The sequence below is a fragment of the Schistocerca cancellata genome, chromosome 6 (genome assembly GCF_023864275.1).
Source record: "Schistocerca cancellata isolate TAMUIC-IGC-003103 chromosome 6, iqSchCanc2.1, whole genome shotgun sequence".
Lineage (NCBI taxonomy): Eukaryota > Metazoa > Arthropoda > Insecta > Orthoptera > Acrididae > Schistocerca > Schistocerca cancellata.
The window spans coordinates 87,213,185-87,239,562 of NC_064631.1; the positions used below are offsets into that span (position 1 = coordinate 87,213,185).

The window sequence follows — 26,378 nt, forward strand, 5'->3', positions numbered from 1 at the left end:
ACGGTTGCGAATGGTCCTCGCCGATACCCCAGGAGCAACAGTGTCCCTAATTTGCTGGGAAGTGGCGGTGCGGTCCCCTACGGCACTGCGTAGGATCCTACGGTCTTGGCGTGCATCCGTGCGTCGCTGCGGTCCGATCCCAGGTCGACGGGCAGGTGCACCTTCCGCCGACCACTGGCGACAACATCGATGTACTGTGGAGACCTCACGCCCCACGTGTTGAACAATTCGGCGGTACGTCCACCCGGCCTCCCGCATGCCCACTATACGCCCTCGCTCAAAGTCCGTCAACTGCACCTACGGTTCACGTCCACGCTGTCGCGGCATGCTACCAGTGTTAAAGACTGCGATGGAGCTCCGTATGCCACGGCAAACTGGCTGACACTGACGGCGGCGGTGCACAAATGCTGCGCAGCTAGCGCCATTCGACGGCCAACACCGCGGTTCCTGGTGTGTCCGCTGTGCCGTGCGTGTGATCATTGCTTGTACAGCCCTCTCGCAGTGTCCGGAGCAAGTATGGTGGGTCTGACACACCGGTGTCAATGTGTTCTTTTTTCCATTTCCAGGAGTGTACATGGCGACGTGGAACTACACGCCACAGTCATGAATTAATAGAACATACACATGTGCCAGTCTTATTAAAAAGCATCTCGCTACTGAACAAAATGGAATGTAGCCAAACTTTATAGTCCACACTGTCAGAAACTACTTGCCAATTAATAGCTAGCTGCAGTAGCACTAAAGGGACACATTAAAAGTGGGATCCATTTAAAACCTGCTAAGTGAAAGCCGACACTAAACGAGGCTTACACAAGACCTGAGACAAATGTTTCATCATGAAAGACAGGTAAATTTTAAACTAGTGCGAACACAGGTAATGACGCACAAATGGTTCAAATGGCTCTGAGCACTATGGGACTTAACATCTATGGTCATCTGTCCCCTAGAACTTAGAACTACTTAAACCCAACTAACCTAAGGACAGCACACAACACCCAGTCATCACGAGGCAGAGAAAATCCCTGACCCCGCTGGGAATCGAACCCGGGAACCCAGGCGTGGGAAGCGAGAACGCTACCGCACGACCACGAGCTGCGGACTAATGACGCACAATAATGAGCGTTAGTCAGAGGATAAAAAATGAAAAATATGCAAACTTGTATAAAAAGAGGACATTTTACAGCTATGTATAATAAACTGGGTGGACCTTATAGATCTCACCATAGGAGACAGGCATATGCCGACATGCGCTACTCCGAATTAACGGCCACAAAAGTAATGGCGAAAAACGCTGGAGTAGTTAAGAAATATACATGTGTAGCGTACAACAATCAGACACCAGAAGGAGAAGTAAATGAGGCTGGACGCTGGTTCAAAAAAGCAAAGTTATTCAGCACGGCTGCTTGATTAAGTGCAATTTGCTAATTGAAATGCCCGACGGATCACCGTTAATGTTCCGGATCATTCGTACTTCTTCTAAAATGGAATTACACTACTGGCCATTAAAACTGCTACACCAGGCGAAACGCAGATGATAAACGGGTATTCATTGGACAAATATATTATACTAAAACTGATATGTGTTTACATTTTCACGCAATTGGGTGCATAGATCCTGAGACAACAATACCAAGAACAACCACCTCTGGCCGTAATAACGGCCTTGGTACGCCTGGGCATTGAGTCAAACAGAGCTTGGATGGCGATGCAGCTTCAACACGATACCACAGTCCATCAAGAGTAGTGGCTGGCGTATTGTGACGAGCCAGTTGCTACGCCACCATTGACCAAACGTTTTCAATTGGTGAGAGATCTCTGGCCAGGGCAGCAGTCGAACATTTTCTGTATCCAGAAAGGCCCGTGCAGGACCTGCAACATGCGGTCGTGTATTATCCTGCTGAAATGTAGGGTTTCGTAGGCATAGAATGAAGGGTAGAGCCACGGGTCGTAGCACATTTGAAATGTAATGTCCACTGTTCAAAGTGCCGTCAATGCGAACAAGAGGTGACCGAGACGTGTAACCAATGGCACCCCATATCATCACGCCGGGTGATACGCCAGTATGGCGATGACGAATACACGCTTCCAATGTACGTTCACCGCGATGTCGCCAAACACGGATGCGACTATCATGATGCTATAAGCAGAACCTTGATTCTTCCATTCGTGCACCCAGATTCGTCGTTGAGTACACCATCGCAGGCGCTCGTGTCTGTAATGCAGCGTCAAGGGCAACCGCAGCCATAGTCTCCGAGCTGATAGTCCATGCAGCTGCAAACGTCGTCTAAGTATTCGTGCAAATGGTTGTTGTCTTGCAAACGTCCCCATCTGTTGACTCAGGGATCGAGACGTGGCTGCACGATCCATTACAGCCATGCGGATAAGATGCCTATTATCTCGACTGCTAGTGATACGAGGCCGTTGGAATCCAGCACGGCGTTCCGTATTACCCTCCTGAACCCAACGATTCCATATTCTGCTAACAGTCCTTGGATCTCGACCAACGCGAGCAGCAATGTCGCGATACGATAAACCGCAATCGCGATAGGCATTATCCGACCTTTATCAAAGTCAGAAACGTGATGGTACGCATTTCTCCTCCTTACAGGAGGCATCACAACAACGTTTCACCAGGTAACGCCGGTCAACTGCTGTTTGTGGATGAGAAATCGCTTGGAAATGTTCCTCACGTCAGCACGTTGTAGGTGTCGCCACCGGCGCCAATCTTGTGTGAATGCTCTGAAAAGCTAATCATTTGCATAGCACAGCATCTCCTTCCTGTCGGTTAAATTTCGCGTCTGTAGCAAGTCATCTTCGTTGTGTAGCAATTGTAATGGCCAGTAGTGTATACCGGCTTTCTACACCCCTCCGTAATGTCGGAGCACCACGAAACCGGAGAAGATAATCGCTACGCCGGGCGTCTGTCGCATACAGTTGTAGTGAGTGTCCTTCCGCCTACGTCGGCCAAACTGGCCGCTACTTTAAATACGATTCAGAGAGCATCAGGACTTGAGCAGTCCTAAATCCGCTCTCACTAACCACCTGAAGAGTCATAATCGTTCCATTTCAAGTAGAAACAGGAATTGCAGCATTTCCCTGAAAAAAAAAATGAGTCAAGTAATGGCATCCCTTTGACATTTGATACCCGAGAAATTGCTGTCGGAGCATGTGCTCTCTCTCTCTCTCTCTCTCTCTCTCTCTCTCTCTCTCTCAAGGAGCCACGTCCTGTCGTTTGTCACTGCTGGGTCTGTACGCACCATCAGTCACCGTCGGTTCGAACCGCAGACAAATCCGCGTTTAGCTGGGAAACCTCCAAGCATCTCACTGCAGTATACTGGCGCACGTTTGAGCACCTTCCAAGGCAAATGGCTGAGAAACGATTCAGAAATACTACTGAAGTCAATAAATAATTGAGTAATTAATTTCTCGTCACGTGATGGTGATGTAAGGAGTATGAGGTGGGTACAGTAGCTCATCGGTCCCAGTTGCAGTCTGTCTCTGGAAGAAGAAGTAGAAGTACCATGAAGCCTCGCCAGCAGCAGTCGAGAGCGTCAGCTGCCTCTCCATCGCAGAAGAAGTATTAAAGTATGTATTCAGAAAAGGAAAGTTGCTACTCAGCATATAGCGGAGATGCTGGATCCTTCCCACCAACGCCAGCTTTTCTGAATTGCGCAGGTGGGAACTTTCCCTGCTATACACCCTACGTTCCCATAACCCTACTGGCCTCAACCTTCGTTAGTCACTGTCCTCATCCATCCAACCCCCTCCCTGTTCACATTCCAGCACTACAACGCCGCACCCAGCCTTTTAATTTCTTTTTATTTCTCTCTTTTGCGCTACTTACTCCCTCCCCCCTTCGCACCTTCTACCCTGCCCTCCGTCTAAAATGCAACACTTCACTGTCCACCGCTCCCACCATACTATCCCTCCCCCTCCCCGTCCCAGCCTTCTCCTTACTCCCACCCAGTCACCACTCCCATAATGTGCACTGGTGCTGCTGCTCGCAATATAGTTTCAGCTCTCTGAGACCGCAGACGTGTGTGCAAGTTGCGTTTGCGTGAGTGTGTGTGTATGCGTGTGTGTATGTGTGTCAACTGTTGACTAAGGCCTTGATGGCCGAAAGCTTTAATTGTATCAATCTTTTTATTGCGCCTATCGCGACTCAGCATCTCCGCTGTATGGTGAGTAGCAACTGTCTTTCTCTGGTATTGTTACATTCCATCCTGGATTTTCCATTGTTTGATTAAAGTATGTATTCGTTACATATCGTTGCTACTATTACTGTATCGTGGTTCCTCCTCCTCCTCTTCTTTGTCAAGTTTCATTTCTTTGTTCAACTGCATGTCATTGTCTGTGGTTTCTTATCGTTTCTTCTTCATTGTTCAGCGACTTCTGGAGCGTCTAGTCCAGCAGCCACCACAACCAGCTTGTCAGTACTTGCAGCGACCTCTGGCCTATCAGGATGAGCAGCCGTAGCACCACCGTGGGATCCTGTTGTGCACCTGACCAGCGTGCTGGAGCAGGACAACGAGCCGCTATTATCCATCCCACTCATTGATTTAGACACACAGCAAGTCCCCGACTCTCAGAAGAACTGTGCTGGGGTCCTATACCACACGGTGTGGTTCAGTACTCGTTTCCGACATATGCACTATCTCAGAACATTCCGGTGCTACTGCAAGAACAGAGTGTTTATGTGGTAGATGAGAAGCTGCCAGTTCATCCCAGTGCTCTATAGCTTGTCACTACAACTTATTGTTGTAACCTGTTGCAACCGCGACCTGAACGGTCGCGGGGAGAACGAGAAAGTGCGGCGGGATCAAACGGAGAGCGGCCCGCAAACAAACAAACGAACGGAAAAGACGGACACGAAACAACGACTGACGATCGAGAGAGACCTCACGACGACAACACGCAAGAAACAACGGAGTGACAGAGACAACCAAACGAATCCAAGACGTCCACTAGTAATGAAAACAAAGAACGATAAACCAGCTATCTGTTGTCGAGGCGATATGTCAAGACGCACGCAACGATTAGACTCGATGGCTGAGCTATTTTTGTCCTTTATTGTGATTTCATTCCACTGCCCCATATGGGAAGGGGATGTCTGTCAGATGCATTATCCGCCGCTCTTCAGCCGAGTGACATGACAACTAATACAAGAATAAAATGGTACATATAAGGCGATAAAAAAGGGGAAATAAAACAGAGATAATGGTGGTAAAAAATACACTGGCACGGAGACTGAAAAAGTCGACATAAAGCTAAAAAACACAGTTGGCAATTCGTAGATTAAAAGTTGGCCACAGTATGAAAAACACTCCATAACAACATACTTTAAACCCACTTGGAGCACACACGATGGAGCCAGATGGGACCTGCCGAGGAACCGAGGGAAAGGCCGGAGAGGATGGAATAGGAGGGGAGAGCGCTGGCTGAGCTTTTTTTTTCCCCTTCATTGAATTTCGATTCCCCCAGAAGGGGGTGGGCTAGCAGCAGCTTAGTACGCTGCTTTACAACCTATAGACTTTTTTAAAAACGTAAGAAGAAAAGAAAAATAAAATCAGGCGATAAAACGGTGACTTAAATTGTAAAACGGCGGAAAATTGTGGAAAGTTAAAACATAAAGCAAAGGGGTTGGCAATGCTAATAAAATACACAGGAATCAAACAAGTAACATAGTAGACACACAGTTAAAAAAAACATGGCGACAGTCTGGTTTCTGTTCACAAGAGATAAAGAAAAAGGTCACACCCAGCGACAGTGTGATGTGCGTTCGCAACACTTCCCAAAAGACACACAACACATTCACTGTAAAATACTGCATGAAAAAGTCGGCGCAAAGATGACAATCCCTAGCCAAGGGCAGATGGGGGGGGGGGGGGACCTGAACAGATGAGGGGGAAAACAAGGAGGGGGGAGAGGAAAAAACGAAAAAGAGTGGGGGAACCAAAGGAGGGAGAGGACTCATAAGGGGGGAGAGGGGCAGGGTAGATGCGAGAGGGAATGGGAAAAGGCAGAGGAGGGAAATGCAAAAAGACTCAGGGGAGAGAAGGGGGCAGAGAGAGGGTAGGTGGGGAAAAAAGTGGATGGAAGGGGGGGAGAGGGAGCCCGGGAAAAGGACAGAGGAAAGGAGGGGGAGTGAGGATCAGTGTTGATAGGAGGGATAAATGGAGGGAGAGAGGGCGTCATCCGGAAGGGGGAGTTGATGGAAGCCTCCTTGGGAAAGGAGATGAAGGGTGTAGAGATGGTGGGTAGGGGGGACACAACAGTGAAGACGTGGCAGGGGGCGGGGAGGGGAGAGGAGAGGAGCAACCAGGAGGTGAGGGGGATCAAGGCAGCGGGAGGTGTAGAGGATGCGGATATGTTCGAGGAATAGGAGCAGATGGGGGAAAGGAATGAGGTCATAGAGGATCCGCGTGGTGGACGGGAGGCATATATGGAAGGCGAAGCGGAGTGCATGACGCTCAAGGATCTGGAGGGACTTATAGAACTTGGGGAGGGGGCAGATATCCAGGCGGGACTGGCATAACAGAGGATGGGATAGATTAAGGATTTATAGGTGTGGAGGATGGTGGAGGGGTGCAAGCCCCACGTCCGGCCAGAGAGGAGTTTGAGGAGTTGGAGGTGGTTGTGGGGTTTGGATTGGATGGAGTGGAGATGAGGATCCAGGTGAGGTGACGGTCATTGGTGAGGCCAAGGTAGGTGAGGGTAGGAGTGAGGCGGACAGGACGGGCGCAGACGGTAAGGGAGAAATCCAGGAGCCGGAAGGAGCGAGTGGTACGACCTACGATGATTGCCTGGGTCTTGGAAGGATTGATTTTCAGGAGCCACTGGTTATACCATGTGGCAAAAAGATCAAGGCTGACTGAGCTCGAGGCAGGTGCTTAAATACACTATCGGGGGCGCCGCTATTGGTCGCTGGGATCACGTGTTCCACTGTGGCGCCCTCACACTAAACGTGGGCCAGGTCGAAGTCCGTGACGTCTGTTGCGGATTCAGATTCTGTGGCGACCTGTACCAGACTTATAATTTAACAGCTAGTGCTTCAAAGCGCTTAAATATTAGTGTAGAAGCATCAATGGACAGTGCCTGGCGTGTTGTGACAGAGATTGAAAATGCATCGTGAAGTGTTTAAGTCCGGTTTACAGAGCTGAAATGGGATGAACTGTGTCGTGCTGACGACTACATCAATCAACATGTGAGCTCCGTGTATCCTCCATCTCGGAACATTTACTGTGCTGGTCTGACGCTTTGTATAACATCATTGGATGGCGCGACACTCATGGTGAGATCTAGAGGTTGATCCACATTTCTGCAATGCACCACTACCACAAACTTAATCAGTCTATGGGCAGAGCTATCCCTTATGCTGGAAAGACTGAATCGTGGGTTGCCGTGTGTTCAAACTGTGTATAAGGAAATCGTGAACTGTGTCGATTCGTACAGTGTGAATGGAGACGATTTAGAATAGCGTATCAATACGGTGTCGAAAGAAGCAGCTAATGAAACACCCATCAATTTACATGCTCAATTTAGTGCATACAAAAAACTATCATTTAGTAAATAACTTGAAAAATGAATCAGCTGTTTATATTCTTTACGTAGTTCAGCCTATGTATCATTGCTGAAATATAAATAAAATATATATAATTACAGTTTTTTTCCTTGTTTAATCACGCTGTCATAACGTAAGGTATAGCCATTGTAGCTCACTCGGTAAAATGACTGTGCTATAGTGGCTATACATATTATTATACAAGCGTCCATTTTTCTATAAAAGCCTATTGCACCACAAAACCTGACATGGATGGTATCATGGCCGGGTGGGTGAAGTACAGGAATTTTTTGTAAGTGACTGGTCCTGTGATGGTTCGGAAGAAGACCAGAAGAAGAAGAAGAAGAAGAAGAATGGGCCACTCCTACTCGATAACATAAGAGCGATAATTGTAGGTCTGTCCAGCTGTGGTAAGGCAAATGTTCTCATGTCACTCTTAACATATTAAGATGGAATCTGCTTTGAGAATATATGTGTATTTTCAAAAACGCTGTTTCAACCCAAGTACCAACTACTGCAAAAGATACTGCAGGGTGTTGATGGTGCGACATACATGACATTCAGTCAAAGTAGTCAAGTTCCCCCACCAGAAAGAGTAAAGCCAAACACAGTGCTCGTGTTTGACGATGTCGTTGTAGAAAACCAAGATCAAATTCTACGATATTTATGTTTTGGTCGTCATATGGGCACTGACGTATTTCATTTGAATCAGACATATTTCAGTATACCAAAACAGTTGGTGAGGGATAATTCAAATCTCATTATAGCTTTGAGACAAGACAATTCGAATCTAAAACACATTTACCAGGCGCATGTAGGAACCGACGTGTCATTCAGCGATTTAATAAATATATGTGAGATTGCTGGAATCACAAACAGTATGGGTTTCTTGTTACTGATAAGTCAAGGAAACTGAATGACGATAGATATAGATGGAACTTCCAGGAGTACCTGTCAATGTGGCTATGAAAGAAGTGATTAGCATGTCGGTATACATCACACCATGGACAAGTTCGCATGTATGTCAGAACATAAAATTAAGAAGACCTAGGCCTATGCCCAGACCTTTCTGAGACTGATCAACGAATTAGATGGTAGGGTTAAGAAACTAGATACGTACACTTACATCATTCTGAGAAAGAAAGTAGACGACTTAGCTGTAAATGTTGATGAAACTGAAAAGAAAATACGTGACTTAAACTGTAAAGCTTGGGCGAACTGTATATAACATGTAATCTGTGAAGCACTACGCTTCGTATATAAAAAGCAAGATGTCAACTAAGTGTAAGGTTACTGCTGCACGGAAGGCAGTTCGACAGAAGTTAACAGTTGCTGAGGTTAGGATAGTTGGATTGAGAGCAGACACTGCGAGAAACATTTCAACCAGTTACTGAATCTCTCGAAGACCTCACTGCGACATTACACAACGACGACGATGGTGCTATTGCCAGTTTCATTAACCTTTACAGGAACGCCAGGATAGACAAAACATTCAGTGTCAGTGGCGAAAACCAATACATGTTGGGCACACAGCCTATAACTTTAAATGAAGGGACAATAAGACAGGGGGTAAGGAATTTCAAAGAACACATGGTCTACCGAACCTCATTTTCCTAAAACCTTCAAAAAAAAAAGTAAAATTTTCGCTCAAAGATCAGGAGGTGTATGGTGAAATACTACAATTGACCGGTGTACACAGGAAAGCAGGAAACTAACGCAGTGTGAAATAAAGAGGAAATATAAAACCATTATTATTAGATGGTCGGTATAGCAGTGGTGCTGATATTTACATTCAGCATAAATCAGTATTCTCAGCATATACTACGACGACACCAGTGAGATAATAGATCGACTACGACTGCTCATAGCATCAGCTGCTGAGGGCAGTGCCGCTGATTCGAATGAGGTTATCTCAATAATTTCAGAGCTTAGAGAGAGGAATAATCGAATAAGAACGGAGACAGTAGTTCGAGAACTGCACAAATCAGCACGCATAACGTGTTCTTGTAGGCATGTGATGATTAAACGTTTGGATAACTTATGACAGGCTGATCTTTTAGATTTGAGAGAATATTCAGATGAGAATAATGGATTCAAATATATTTTAATGGTTATTGGTACGTATTCCAGATTCGCCTGGGCATTACCCGTTCAAACAAAAACAGAGAGAAATGACGCAAATGTGTTTGAGCGTTTGTTGCAGACAGGGATGAATCGATGCACGGGCAACACCCAAACCGATCTCGGTGGAGAGTTTTACAGTAGGTATTTCAAGGCTGTGATGCAGTAGCATAGAATACATCACAACATTCACCCACTTCAAGGCGAGTATCGTTGAAAGTAATACAAATGGACAGATATCCTCCCAGAAATAACTGGACAGTATACTCGAGCCAAACATAGCACAATAAAAACGAGACCAATCAATGTTCATGAAATTTGGAAATTTGTGGTGAGTTCCTATGGGAGCAAACTGCTGAGGTCGTCGGTCCGTAGCATTAAACACTACTTAATTTAACTTAAACTAACTTACGATGAAGGCAACGCACACACCCATGCCCGAGCAAGGACTCGAACCTCCGACGGGGGTAGCCGCGCGAACCGTGGTAAGGCGCTCTAGACAGCGCGGCTACCCCGCGCGGCCACACGTCTCTCTCTTGGAGCGTGTCATAAGACACTAGGGAACAGAGCAATAACTAAATGGCTTTGTTTTCTCGCGACACAAAACAGTTGTATCGGCGCTAATGATTTGTTACATAATGGGCTCACAGAACACAACCACATGCGTGATAGCAGACGCATTATAGGAGGCGGTGGTATTCTAGACAAACTGCCAGTGGAATTGCACATTCCGGGATATAATTATTGTCGACTTGCTACAAAGATTCAAAAAAGTTTGGTCCGTGGTGATACGAGGATTAACCTGTCGCACGAGGCGTGCTTGTAACACGACATTGCATACACAAAACATCAGCTAAAATTTCATCTGCACCGTGACGTCCTGGAAGATCTTTATAAAACTACAGCAATATGCAAAAGAAAGAATATGTGTACAGGACAGCGCATTGCTGCTTTAGTATTTGATATAAACATTCGTGGTAAAATTAAGTTGTGGCTAGAGGTTCAAGAAAGCTATGAATGCTGCAAGTCGTGCACTGAAGAAGAAGAAGAAGAAGACGACGAAGAAGAAGACAGTAATGTATGCAGCTAAAAGTGCCGTGAAGCATAAAGGACCAGTTAAGGCACCCAGGGCCCTACAGATGCCCAAGACGTCAGGTGAAATCCTTTTCCTCATTCCTGCCCTCGCAGGGCTCTCAGCGATGCGTTCACTGGTTGGTGGTGCTGCGCCTATTTGCCAGAACAGTAAAGAACGCTCAAAATTCCCAGTAGCAGTTAGAGGTGGCAAGAAGACATAACCGCATGATGGAAGTAGCAGCCATTGGAAGTACATGAAAAGGCTTGGTTTATTCATAAACAAGGAGAAAAAAGCCCGTTAGCTATTCTATCTGACAGACCGCTTACAAGTGAATTTCCGCTCCAATTTGTCAGGAAAAAAAATCCACACTGCAAGATTCCATGGTGTGTTTATCTGGGATACATTACCGAAGACAACGTGGAAATCCGGAGAACGTGGAATCGTGAATTTAGATGTTGCCGGGGGACCAGGAACCCACTGGGTGGCGTATGTTATCAAAAGTGCCAATACTATCTACTATTTCGACTCATTTGGTGACCTGCAACCGCCAGAAGAGTTACAACGATACTTCACCAACAGAAGACGTGTGTTCTACAATTTTCGGCGCTTTAATATACCCCGCTGCGGCAATCTATGCATCATGTTCCTCGTAACGTTTACGAAGAAGAATACATACACTCCTGGAAATTGAAATAAGAACACCGTGAATTCATTGTCCCAGGAAGGGGAAACTTTATTGACACATTCCTGGGGTCAGATACATCACATGATCACACTGACAGAACCACAGGCACATAGACACAGGCAACAGAGCATGCACAATGTCGGCACTAGTACAGTGTATATCCACCTTTCGCAGCAATGCAGGCTGCTATTCTCCCATGGAGACGATCGTAGAGATGCTGGATGTAGTCCTGTGGAACGGCTTGCCATGCCATTTCCACCTGGCGCCTCAGTTGGACCAGCGTTCGTGCTGGACGTGCAGACCGCGTGAGACGACGCTTCATCCAGTCCCAAACATGCTCAATGGGGGACAGATCCGGAGATCTTGCTGGCCAGGGTAGTTGACTTACACCTTCTAGAGCACGTTGGGTGGCACGGGATACATGCGGACGTGCATTGTCCTGTTGGAACAGCAAGTTCCCTTGCCGGTCTAGGAATGGTAGAACGATGGGTTCGATGACGGTTTGGATGTACCGTGCACTATTCAGTGTCCCCTCGACGATCACCAGTGGTGTACGGCCAGTGTAGGAGATCGCTCCCCACACCATGATGCCGGGTGTTGGCCCAGTGTGCCTCGGTCGTATGCAGTCCTGATTGTGGCGCTCACCTGCACGGCACCAAACACGCATACGACCATCATTGGCACCAAGGCAGAAGCGACTCTCATCGCTGAAGACGACACGTCTCCATTCGTCCCTCCATTCACGCCTGTCGCTACACCACTGGAGGCGGGCTGCACGATGTTGGGGCGTGAGCGGAAGACGGCCTAACGGTGTGCGGGACCGTAGCCCAGCTTCATGGAGACGTTTGCGAATGGTCCTCGCCGATACCCCAGGAGCAACAGTGTCTCTAATTTGCTGGGAAGTGGCGGTGCGGTTCCCTACGGCACTGCGTAGGATGCTACGGTCTTGGCGTGCATACGTGCGTCGCTGCGGTCCGGTCCCAGGTCGACGGGCACGTGCACCTTCCGCCGACCACTGGCGACAACATCGACGTACTGTGGAGACCTCACGCCTCACGTGTTGAGCAATTCGGCGGTACGTCCAACCGGCCTCCCGCATGCCCACTATACGCCCTCGCTCAAAGTCCGTCAATTGCACATACGGTTCACGTCCACGCTGTCGCGGCATGCTACAGTGTTAAAGACTGCGATGGAGCTCCGTATGCCACGGCAAACTGGCTGACACTGACGGCGGCGGTGCACAAATGCTGCGCAGCTAGCGCCATTCGACGGCCAACACCGCGGTTCCTGGTGTGTCCGCTGTGCCGTGCGTGTGATCATTGCTTGTACAGCCCTCTCGCAGTGTCCGGAGCAAGTATGGTGGGTCTGACACACCGGTGTCAATGCGTTCTTTTTTCCATTTCCAGGAGTGTACATATATATGGAGATGCACAAGCATCCATCCATTCGTCAGTCGAGGTTCATACAGTTGCAATGTCGTATACTCTGACTATAAAAGAACGATCGTCAGCATTACGTGCGAATTACTTCTCACCGATTGATTTAACGGGGAGTGGAGTACTGCGCCGATTGGACTGGATACTTACAACAGCATTCCTAGTATCACAGACGCTAGCAATAAATTTCATCTGGAAATTAATGGTGAAAAATAAATTGTGGAAATAGAATCTGGTATTGACGACATAAACGATGTGTTGCAACAGTCTTTAAAATATATTGCGCTGAGTGAAATCATCAATACACTTAAACCTGAAATAAAGACACACTTGTACAAACAATGCCAACTTAGTATGGTGGAATACAGAATATTCCGTTAAAAACACTCACAGGGTTGAGCTGCTCTATTCACAATTAGCATTATTCCACAACTGCCGTACTCTTAATTCTGTATTACAGTCGCGAATCCCTTGTGACGTACTAACGTTATCTATTTCACATACGCGCAACACAGAACACACAAGTAATTCACTGTTCAAAGGATGCTGCGTAAGTCGACGGAAACTGCAGTTCTTGCAGTCAGCACTGGCAAACAGACTACTTCCTTCGCTAGCCGAGCGTGCACTTGACCGAACCGCGACGTAAGTGCTTTAGAAGGTCGGCGTGCAATGTCCCAAACGTGAAAGTAGCTAGGCTCGTTATGTTCTAACAGTCCCGCCATACCCGTTTCATTCATTTGGAACGTGTCACCTGAGTGAAAACAGTTCGCGTTATTATCCTGTAACCGTCCCGAGAAATTCTACACTCCTGGAAATGGAAAAAAGAACACATTGACACCGGTGTGTCAGACCCACCATACTTGCTCCGGACACTGCGAGAGGGCTGTACAAGCAATGATCACACGCACGGCACAGCGGACACACCAGGAACCGCGGTGTTGGCAGTCGAATGGCGCTAGCTGCGCAGCATTTGTGCACCGCCGCCGTCAGTGTCAGCCAGTTTGCCGTGGCATACGGAGCTCCATCGCAGTCTTTAACACTGGTAGCATGCCGCGACAGCGTGGACGTGAACCGTATGTGCAGTTGACGGACTTTGAGCGAGGGCGTATAGTGGGCATGCGGGAGGCCGGGTGGACGTACCGCCGAATTGCTCAACACGTGGGGCGTGAGGTCTCCACAGTACATCGATGTTGTCGCCAGTGGTCGGCGGAAGGTGCACGTGCCCGTCGACCTGGGACCGGACCGCAGCGACGCACGGATGCACGCCAAGACCGTAGGATCCTACGCAGTGCCGTAGGGGACCGCACCGCCACTTCCCAGCAAATTAGGGACACTGTTGCTCCTGGGGTATCGGCGAGGACCATTCGCAACCGTCTCCATGAAGCTGGGCTACGGTTCCGCACACCGTTAGGCCGTCTTCCGCTCACGCCCCAACATCGTGCAGCCCGCCTCCAGTGGTGTCGCGACAGGCGTGAATGGAGGGACGAATGGAGACGTGTCGTCTTCAGCGATGAGAGTCGCTTCTGCCTTGGTGCCAATGATGGTCGTATGCGTGTTTGGCGCCGTGCAGGTGAGCGCCACAATCACGACTGCATACGACCGAGGCACACAGGGCCAACACCCAGCATCGTGGTGTGGGGAGCGATCTCCTACACTGGCCGTACACCACTGGTGATCGTCGAGGGGACACTGAATAGTGCACGGTACATCCAAACCGTCATCGAACCCATCGTTCTACCATTCCTAGACCGGCAAGGGAACTTGCTGTTCCAACAGGACAATGCACGTCCGCATGTATCCCGTGCCACCCAACGTGCTCTAGAAGGTGTAAGTCAACTACCCTGGCCAGCAAGATCTCCGGATCTGTCCCCCATTGAGCATGTTTGGGACTGGATGAAGCGTCGTCTCACGCGGTCTGCACGTCCAGCACGAACGCTGGTCCAACTGAGGCGCCAGGTGGAAATGGCATGGCAAGCCGTTCCACAGGACTACATCCAGCATCTCTACGATCGTCTCCATGGGAGAACAGCAGCCTGCATTGCTGCGAAAGGTGGATATACACTGCACTAGTGCCGACATTGTGCATGCTCTGTTGCCTGTGTCTATGTGCCTGTGGTTCTGTCAGTGTGATCATGTGATGTATCTGACCCCAGGAATGTGTCAATAAAGTTTCCCCTTCCTGGGACAATGAATTCACAGTGTTCTTATTTCAATTTCCAGGAGTGTATTATTGTTCTCTCGCCGCGACACACGAGGTCGAAATCGTAATATTTCAAGAAAACATTAACATTGAGCCGTGAACGTTGGTATGAAGTGTACAACTTGAATGGCAAACTTGTTTAATTATCTCACAATAACTTGAGAAACAAGAGCTACATCCTCGGCATTAACACTGTGCTATACCCACACACTACTCTTGCGCCATACATGTCCCAAACGAGAAAGTAGCTAGGCTCGTCATGTTCTAACAGTCCCGCCATACACGTTTCATTCATTTGGAATGTGTCACCTGAGTGAAAACAGTTCGCGTTATTATACTGTAACCGTCCCGAGAAATTCTATTATTGTTCTCCCGCCGCGACACACGAGGTCGAAATCGTAATATTTCAAGAAAACATTAACATTGAGCCGTGAACGTTGGTATGAAGTCTACAACTTGAATGGCAAACTTGTTTAATTATCTCACAATAACTTGAGAAACATGAGCTACATCCTCGGCATTAACACTGTGCTATACCCACACACTACTCTTGCGCCATACACTTGCCAGAGAGGCGACTATCGATAGATCAGCAACACAAAAGTACGTTTACAAGTATACTAAACGAAGTTTGAACGACCAAACGGAGCTGACGCCGAGCCAAATTTTGAGAATCGATTACTTACTTTTGCAAATGATATTAATTGGGCTGAAGTTAATGCTCAGCTAATGACATTCGGATTATAGGTGAAAAAAAAGGAGAGAACACCATTTCATGGGAGGTATCTGAAGCACACCACTTCTATGCTTTAAACTTATACAAATCGATTCAAACTTTGCACTAGCGTAGAAAAAATAAACTCAAAGCTAATTTTCTTTAGTCAGGAATTTTTATTCGTTGTCGAGATACGATGGTTTAAAATCGAGTTAATCGTAGCACGTAAAATTCATTCTTAAGTGAACTGAGTGCACGAAAATAGTCTAAAGTGATTCAGATACACAAAAAACAAGAATTAATTTCAGAAGGACTCGGAAAACTCGCTTTCAAAAGTCTAGTTTCATTCAGATTTTACACGCAGAAAACGCGTTATTGTGAATTTCTTTCGCTTGCCATTTGTAGTTCCAAACTTGTGCCAATCGGTTCAGATGTTGTAAGATGGCAGTCACATACATGTCATTAATGAGCGACCTGTTATTTTGTGAAAGCTTTACCCGTTGGCACGATATAAGAAATATGGTTCAAAAAACAATAAAAAAGACCTCTACCGAATCAGTCGTCACCCGACTCAACAAAACTCTACATGATACTTGAATTGGAGTGGCAATCGTTAAAACAAAGCGTTTCTCGTTGCGACGGGATCTTCTCATGAAATTTCAATCACCAGTTTTCTCCTCCGATTGCGAAAACATTCTGTTGGCACCCACCTACATGGGGAGAAATGATCATCACGATAAAATAAGAGAAATAAGGGTTCGCACAGAGAAATTTAAATGCTCGTTTTTCCCACGCGTCGTCCGAGAGTAGAATGGTAGAGAGACAGCTTGAAGGCGGTTCATTGAACCCTCCGCCAGGCACTTTATTGTAAATAGCAAAGTAACCACGTTGACGTAGACGCAGGCTGTCAAGCTGTTGTTGTGGTCTTCAGTCCTGAGACTGGTTTGATGCAGCTCTCCATGCTACTCTATCCCGTGCAAGCTACTTCATCTCCCAGTACGTACTGCAGCCAACATCCTTCTGAATCTAGTCAGTGTATTCATCTCTTGGTCTGCCTCTACGATTTTTACCCTCCACGCTGCCCTACAATACTAAATTGGTGATCCCCTGATACCTCAGAACATGTCCTGCCAACCGATCCTTTCTTCTAGTCAAGTTGTGCCACAAACTCCTCTTCTCCCCAGTTCTATTCAGTACCTCCTCATTAGTTATGTGATCTACCCATCTAATCTTCAGCATTCTTCTGTAGCACCACATTTCGAAAGCATCTATTCTCTTCGTGTCCAAACTATTTATCGTCCATGTTTCACTTCCAAACATGGCTATACTCCATACAAATACTTTCAGAAAAGGCTTTCGGATACTTAAATCTATACTCGGTGTTAACAAATTTCTCTTCTTCAGAACGCTTTCCTTGCCATTGCGAGTCTACATTTCATATCCTCTCTACTCCGAACATCATCAGTTATTTTGCTCCCCAAATAGCAAAACTTAACTGATGCTCTAAGTGTCTCATTTCCTAATCTTATTCCTTCAGCATCGCCTGATTACATTCCATTATCCTAGTTTTGATTTTGTTGATGTTCATCTTATATCCTCCTTTCAAGACACTGTCCATTCCGTTCAACTGCTCTTCCAAGTCCTCTGCTGTCTCCGACAGAATTACGATGTCATCGGCGAACCTCAAAGCTTTTATTTCTTCTCCATGGATTTTAATACCTACTCCGAATTTTCTTTTGTTTCCTTTACTGCTTGCTCAATATACAGATTGAATAACATCGGGGAGAGGCTACAACCCTGTCTCACTCCCTTCCCAACCACTGCTTCCCTTTCATGCCCCTCGACTCTTATAACTGCCATCTGGTTTCCGTACAAATTGTAAATAGCCTTTTGTTCCCTGTATTTACCCCTGCCACCTTCAGAATTTGAAAGAGTATATTCCTGTCAACATTGTCTAAAGCTTTCTCTAAGCTATGGCGATCTAATCGCAAAATTAGGGCTGTTAATATTTTTTAAAAATGACGGTAGTCCCATATATCGATATTTAGAAAATATCACTATCGGCCCTCGATATATTGAAAAATATTACAGTAGACCAATATATCGACGTACCTGCCTATATAAAAGATCGGCTGCACGTTGTAAATATGCTGCCAATCTTAGAGGTGTTTGTTTAAGTATTGATTTATTATTAGATGTTCTGTACATCAACAAGCTAGCAGCCTGTCTCTCCCCGTTGGAACAGGAATTAAAAGGAAAATGATGGATGTTCATGATTTGATATAAACACTTATTTAACAGTCGTTATGGAATGTAAATGGCACAATAAAAGCTATTCGGCAGGTCTGTTTTTCGGTTTCGTCACATATCGAATCTGTGCGTCGTACTTCATGCCGGCTTTCCTATTTTTTCATTTCTGCCAACGTTCCGACCTAGTCAGAACTGCATGACTAAGCTGAACGTTGCAGTTTCCGCTGGTAGGGCCAAGGGCTGATTACGTCAGCATTTCCCCTCACACGCCCCCGCCCAACGCGAAGACCAGTCTTGTCATTTAGATTTTTGTTCATCGTTTTCAGCAATTATTTTTGAAAAATGCTGATGTAATACTAGTCGCGTTAAAATGTTTTTTAACGCTACTAGTGTGCTATTTCTTGACCTCGGAACCCTTGTTATTCCATCCCCCCCCCTTCCGCAGTGCAATCGGAATACTACTTTATTCCTTCTATACTTGCTTCACACAGTCAAAGAGGAAGACTGGACATGATGAAATCTCAAAAAATAGTAAGACTCATTCAGACAGTGAAAGTAAAATTATGTTCTACTGCACCTTCAAAAGAACAACTTCAAATATTTTCCGAAAACTGGCAAAAATATAATATAAATAAATATATCGGCACTCGAAGATGCCATTTTGATATCGATATTTTATCACCAGCCCTAGTGGAAATGGCCGGTCGGAGTGGCCGAGCGGTTAAAGGCGCTACAGTCTGGAACCGCACGACCGCTAAGGTCGCAGGTTCGAATCCTGCCTCGGGCATGGATGTGTGTGATGTCCTTAGGTTAATTAGGTTTAAGTAGTTCTAAGTTCTAGGGGACTTATGACCACAGCAGTTGAGTCCCATAGTGCTCAGAGCCATTTGAACCAACCTAGTGGAAATTATGGAATTATAAAAGTTGGGAGCAGAATGAAAAATGTATCAAGCACAAAGTAGGCGAGTTACGGATGTATAGGAATGGAACTAGCTATTCGGCTTATCTAGCAGCTTCAAAGACGTTTAAATGAAAGCGTCTTGATATATCCGCCCAGTTTTATTAGTTAAACGTACATCCCCAAAATAGTGAGCTATCGTAGGCGCTATATCTTGGCACACCAGCATCTTGCAAATTATAGGCTACAGTCTCTGATCCTGCGCAAGAAATTTAGATTTACCAGCCGTAGCACAGAATATACAACATCATACGGCCGTTGAGCATACGTATAATTGCTACGAAAGCTTTTCTGGGAATACAAAATTTCTGGGTGTGGATTTGTTCCTGGAGGGATGACATCATGTATCATGTTAATTTACTTGACACTATTCTTTGTATTACATGACATGGGTGCCAATACTAATAAGTAAGAAAGGGCAAAAATGTCAAGGTTTTTTATTTCAATGGCTTCGAAGGTGCCAGGTAAGTTGAAAACGTAGTTCCCTTCTTTTACGTCCCTAACTATGTGCAGGACATATTCTTTTTCTGTACCATGATAGGAGCATTTTCCATTCTGGTAATAATATGATTAGACTACGAGTGCAGAAAGCAATTAAATCACGAAATAACGCTGCCCCAATAAGTTAGCACTAAATTAATTTTTCGAGCCATGATTTGTCTTTAGCAATAATAGAAAATACATACTCACCTGGACTGTCGGTTCTTGATCGGTTGATTGTGACTCCCGGATCGAAGCCTGGAAAGGAAATTCGTAAAAATCTCAATGCAAAAATTGAATATGTATTTCATTACTTGATGTGAAACTGTTATTCACTATCGTACTCAGAATTATATCAATTCAAAGAAGTTAAACCTTTACCTTTAATGGAAACTGTGCCGCTGTAGTCGGGAGCCATGACTACTACCACAAAAATGCAGATGAACCAACCGATGCTTCTGTAGAACATAGTGGAAAAACAAAGGTCTACGGTCAAGTAAGAGACTTCACAATATCTTCAACTGTTGATCAACCTGTAATTTGATCAAAAAAAAATACAGTTACAAATTTCTTTTTTTCCAGAAAGCTATAAAGGAAATTAGTTAGTATGAATTTAGTTTAGTCCTAACTTGGTTTGCATCAGCTTTCAAGATGAATAATCGCTTCGCTCTACCGAATACGTAGTGACTACTTTAGTTTAATTTGCCTCAAATGTTTCGGAAACTGTTTACTGTAGTTCTGTTTACATTTGATCACTTGTGAGAAAGTGCTCCCCAAACAATGTGTATAAATATACGCATCAACTTTGATTGTTCAAATGAAACTGTATCATGCGAAGGCGTGCTGAAAAGTAACACATAAAATTATTATTCTGCTCTCTAATGTCATGCATATTACTCGGTCGACTTTCCCTCTTCGATGACGGAAGCTGCAGCCCTCTGGCAATAGAGGGCTCCGAATCGTAGCGTGTAACACTGCAGTGTGTGACGTAGGTATGTCGGTACGTGAGAAACAGAGTGCTATACCTGCAGAAAACTTCGTCCTTACACGGAGTACCCTGTCCTTCCCATGACGAAGACAGACCACACTATCCAGTGTCTTGAGTTATCTGTCATCGATCATCGTCCATACAGTCCCGACTTGAACCCCATCCGATTTTCATCTGTTTCCAAAACTTACAGAACGCCCTCGAGGAATTCGCTTTCATAGTGATGAAGCACTGCAAGCAGAGGTGACGATGTGACTCCGTCAGGAAAGCCAAACACTGTACGGAGAGGGTATCAACAATTTGGTCTCTCGGTCAGAAAACTGTATTCTTCACCAGTGTGACTACGTTGAGAAGTAAGGACGTAGAGATCAAGAACAAATATGTAGAATGTTCATAATGTTAATAAAGTTTGTTTTATTTTATTTAAAAAGCTTTAAGAACTTTCGCATAAAAAGTTCGGAGACGTTACTTTTTAGCACAACCTTATATGCCACTACTTGGCATTCCTTTCCAATTGCTAAAAATGTACGAGAATCTTTCTCCTTGCCCCTTCCTCTTGTGCATCACTTCCTTCCTCTGTCTCTGTCCATCTCCTCCTTTTTCCTTTCACTCTCCATCTACTCCTCCCCCTCGCTCTGTCCATCTCCTCATTTTTCCTTTCACTCTCCATCTACTCCTTCCCCTCGCTCTGTCCACCCCTCCTTCCCCTCTCTATGACCATTCCCTACCTCCCTCTCTGTCCATCTCCTCTTCTCGCCTCTCACTGACGATGACGCTTGTTCATTGTTGCTGTGAACGAAATCCTGATAGGGAACTGAAGTCACTTAAAATGAGTGATTTAGTCGTTTGGGATCAGCGATGTACAGCGTACGAGAAACAGTCTCCAGTTGCTGGATGAATGGCTTCAATGACCGCATTTCGCATAGTTTTAATCCAGAATAGTGTTCTCCCCATAAGCCGGCAAAGCTTAATTACAACATTCCTGTTTCCTATAAAAGAACGCAAAATAGCACATTGTTCCGTATACAATTTTTTTCAAAAATTATGTATAAGTAGAAAGAATGAATATGGGAGAAACAATTTGTGTAATTGTTTACATGTTCTGGTATCGTGGTTAAAACTGACTGTGAGAAAGACAACGAAACTCCACATTTTCATAGCATAGCTACTTCTTTCTGGTAATCGCTTTTTAAGAGAAAACTTATAGGTTGTCTCCAGAACGACATTTCGTCTCGACAGAGTGTGCGCTGATATAAAACTTTCTGATAGATTAAATATGTGTGCCCGACTGAAACTTGAACTTGGGGCCTTTGACTTAGGTGGGCAAGTGCTCTATCAACTGAGCTACCCAAGCACGACTCACGCCCCCCCTCCCCTCCACCCTCCCACACAAATCCACACCTCCGCCAGCACCCGTCTCACACCTTCCAAACCTTACATTAGCTGTCCTGCAAACCTTGCAGTAGCACTCCTGGAAGAAAGGATATTGCGGTGACATGGCTTAACCACAGCGGGGGGGGGGGGGGGGGGGGGGGGGGGGGATGTTTCCAGAATGAGGCTTTCACTCTGCAGCGGAGTGTGCGCTGATATGAAACTTCCTGTTAGACTAAAACTGTGTGCTGGACCGAGACTCGAACTCGGGACCTTTGCCTTTCGTTGGCAAGTTTGGAAGGTAGGAGACGAGGCACTGGCGGAAGTAAAGCTGTGAGGACGGGGCGTGAGTCGTGCTTGGGTAGCTCACATGGTAGAGCACTTGTCTTTTGAACCTATGTCTGTCTATTTAACCTATGTCTGTCTGAATTTCTGATACAGTATCATGTAAAAATTGAAAGTAAATCAAACACTTTCCAAATTTATGAGAAATAACGTTCCTCAATAATATTTTAAATACAGGGTGGTCCACTGATCATGACCGGGACAAATAACTCACGAAATAAGCGTCAAACGAAAAAAACTACAAAGAACGAAACTTGTCTAGCTTGAAGGGGGAAACCAGATGGCGCTATGGTTGGCCCGCTAGATGGCGCTGCCATAAGTGAAATGGATATCAACTGTGTTTTTTTAAATAGGAACCCCGATTTTTTATTACATATTCGTGTAGTACGTAAAGAAATATGAATGTTTTAGTTGGACCACTTTTTTCGCTTTGTGATAGATGGCGCTGTAATAGTCACAAACATATGGCTCACAATTTTAAACGAACAGTTGGTAACAGGTGTTTTTTTTAAATTAAAATACAGAACGTAGGTACGCTTGAACATTTTATTTCGGTTGTTTCAATGTGATACATGTACCTTTGTGAACTTATCATTTCTGAGAATGCATGCTGTTACAGCGTGATTACCTGTAAATACCACATTAATTCAATAAATGCTCAAAATGATGTACGTCAACCTCAATGCATTTGGCAATACGTGTAACGACATTCCTCTAAACAGTGAGTAATTCGCCTTCCGTAATGTTCGCACATGCATTGACAATGCGCTGACGCATGTTGTCAGGCGTTGTCGGTGGATCACAATAGCAAATATCCTTCAATTTTCGCCACAGAAAGAAATCCGGGGACGTCAGATCCGGTGAACGTGCGAGCCATGGTATGGTGCTTCGACGACCAATCCACCTGTCATGAAATATCCTATTCAATACCGCTTCAACCGCACGCGAGCTATGTGCCGGACATCCATCACGTTGTAAGTACATCGCCATTCTGTCATGCAGTGAAACATCTTGTAGCGACATCGGTAGAACATTATGTAGGAAATCGGCATACATTGCACCATTTAGATTGCCATCGATAAAATGGGGGCCAATTATCCTTCCTCCCATAATGCTGCACCATACATTAACCCGCCAAGGTCAATGATGTTCCACTTGTCGCAGCAATCGTTGATTTTCCGTTGCCCAATAGTGCATATTATGCCGGTTTACGTTACCACTGTTGGTGAATGACGCTTCGTCGTTAAATAGAACGCGGGCAAAAAATCTGTCAACGTCCTGTAATTTCTCTTGTGCCCTGTGGCAGAACTGTACACGACGTTCAACGCTGTCGCCATGAAATTCCTGGTGCATGGAAATATGGTACGGGTGCAATCGATGTTGATGTAGCATTCTCAACATCGACATTTTTGAGATTCCCGATTCTCGCGAAGTTTGTCTGCTACTGATGTGCGGATTAGCCGCGACAGTAGCTAAAACACCTACTTGTACATCACCATTTATTGCAGGTCGTGGTTGACGTTTCGCATGTGGCTGAACACTTCCTGCTTCCTTAAATAACGTAACTATCCGGCGAACGGTCCGGACACTTGGATGATGTCGTCCAGGATACCGAGCAGCATACGTAGCACACGCCCGTTGGGCATTTTGATCACAATAGCCATACATCAACACGATATCGACCTTTTCCGCAACTGCTAAACGGCCCATTTTAACACTGGTAATGTATTACGAACCAAATACCGTCCGCACTGGCGGAATGTTACGTGATACCACGTGCTTATACGTTGTGACTATTACAGCGCCATCTATCACAAAGCGAAAAAAGTGGTCCAACTAATTCATATTTCTTTACGTACTACACGAATATGTAATAAAAATGGGGGTTCCTATTTAAAAATAAAACGCAGTTGATATCCGTTTGACCTATGGCAGCGCCATCTAGCGGGCCAACCATAGCGCCATCTGGTTTCCCCCTTCAAGTTAGACACGTTTCGTTCTTTGTAGTTTTTTTCGTTTCACGCTTATTTCGTGAGATATTTGGCCCAGTCACTATCAAGGAACTGTTGGTGTACTATAGTCCTGGGTTTCGACAACGGTGTGAGCAGTTCCACTGAGCAAACGACAAGCCGTTCGGAAACCAGTATCAGGGCGGCGAAACGCACGGACGAGCTGACACTGACTTACTCTGAGAGCAGAACGCTGGACTAGGCGTAATTCAACTGAGTTCTAGCCGGAAATCGGGATCTGAAGTATTCTGAATGCATCTTGATGTTGAAGCTCTTTTGTCTGTGTTTGCTTTAACAATAACATATGTTTTTGAGTGTGGTCCGCCTTTGGCAAAACTCAGTTTTGTTTATGGTCCCAGACATGTTTCTCTGTAGTTGCACCATCATCAATTGGGTTTTTTATTGTTGTGGCTGTTAAACATAAGGAATGCTTTTGACTGTTTACATACATACAAATATCAGTTTCTAAATCGTAATTACAGGTTGTGTATTCACACCTTCTTACCACATGGTGTGGTTTTCCTGCTGTATTACGTTTTTATAGTGTCTGTTTTTCTTTACAGTTTGTCACCTGCAACTGTATACAGCTTAATGTAGGCAAAACATTCACGCAAAAATTACGATTTCCAAACTGTTGTGGCTATGCCTGAGATTAATAATTTATGTGAAAGGTTGTGTGTGTGTGTTACATTATGTTTCACTAACGGTTTCTTTTTTCATCTACTGATCCACTGTCCGCCGTCTTGTTGTCACAGCTGACAGTGACAGTGACTACTCAAAACACTTAACTTGACAATGAAGAAGATGACGAAAATAGAAACCGTAAGTGAAACATAATGTAAATAGATACACACACACAACCTTTCACATAAATGATTAATCTCAGGCATAGCCACAACAGTTTGGAAATCGTAATTTTTGCGTGAATGTTTTGCCTACATTAAGTTGTATTCAGTTGCAAGTGACAAACTGTAAAGAAAAACAGACACTATAAAAACGTAATACAGCAGGAAAACCACACCATGTGGTAAGAAGGTACGAATACACAATTTTATGCGCTCCTCAGAAACCTGTAATTACGGTTTAGAAACTAATATTTGTATGTATTTAAATAGTAAAAAACATTTTTAATGTTTAACAGCCGTAACTATGAAAAGTTTTGAAAACTGTTTATTAGCGCCGGCCGCTGTGGCCGGGCGGATCTAGGCGCTTGTCCAGAACCGCACTGCTGCTACGGTCGCAGGTTCGAATCCTGCCTCGGGCATGGATGCGTGTGATATCTTTAGGTTAGTTAGGTTTAAGTAGTTCTAAATTCTAGGAGACTGATGACCTCAGACGTTAAGTCCCATAGCGCTTAGAGCCATTTGAGCCATTTGTTTATTAGCTGCCGTACATATTAGACCAAACTCTTTGTGGTAGGTACCTGAAAAAATAAGCAACTCTGGGATGACGACGGGATTACCGTACGACACTGACGTTCCACACTATTGTCCTGTGCCAAATGGCGGCACTGTTTACTTCCCCACAGGGTAAACAAATCAGTGCGGATGCATCACATTGTGAATGGGCTGTATAGGTTTTTTTATTGGTAACGCCACGTAGCGCTCTGTATGAAAGTCACTGGCTGTGCTGTGTGCAGTCTGTGGCTGGTTTGCATTGTTGTTGGCTATTGTAGTGTTGGGCAGTTGGCTGTTAACAGCGCGTAGCGTTGCGCAGTTGGAGGTGAGCCGCCAGCAGTGGTGGATGTGGGGAGAGAGACGGCGGAGTTTTGAGAGCGGATGATCTGGACGTGTGCCCATCAGAGAGAGTAAATTTGTAAGACTGGATGTCATTAACTGATAAATATTATGACTTTTGAACACTGTTAAGGTAAATACATTGTTTGTTCTTTATCAAAATCTTTCACTTGCTAAGTATGCCTATCAGGAGTTAGTGCCTTCAGTAGCTAGAATCTTTTATTAAACTGGCAGTATTGGCGCTCGCTGTATTGCAGTAGTTTGAGTAACGAAGATTTTTGTGAGGCAAGTGATTCATGAAACGTATAGGTTATTGTTAGTCAGGGCCATATTTTTGTAGGGATTATTAAAAGTCAGATTGTGTTGCGCTAAAAATATTGTGTGTCAGTTTAAGCACAGTCTTTTATAATTTTTAAGGGGACGTTTCAACATTAGTAATAGGCTGGTG

General features: G+C 45.2%; 1 protein-coding gene across 2 annotated transcripts in view; it reads right to left on the reverse strand.

Moving 5' to 3' along the window:
• Positions 1–26,378, reverse strand: part of LOC126191290 (26S proteasome non-ATPase regulatory subunit 10-like) — a 46,532-nt gene that overhangs the window by 14,102 nt on the left and 6,052 nt on the right. For both annotated transcript variants that reach the window (XM_049932105.1, XM_049932104.1), the window contains exons 2-3: positions 19,863–20,014; positions 19,692–19,739 (exon numbers count right to left, since the gene is read on the reverse strand). In XM_049932105.1, the coding sequence (XP_049788062.1) occupies positions 19,692–19,739; positions 19,863–19,950 (136 nt within the window). In that variant the 5' untranslated portion in view covers positions 19,951–20,014. The remainder of the gene's footprint in view (positions 1–19,691; positions 19,740–19,862; positions 20,015–26,378) is intronic.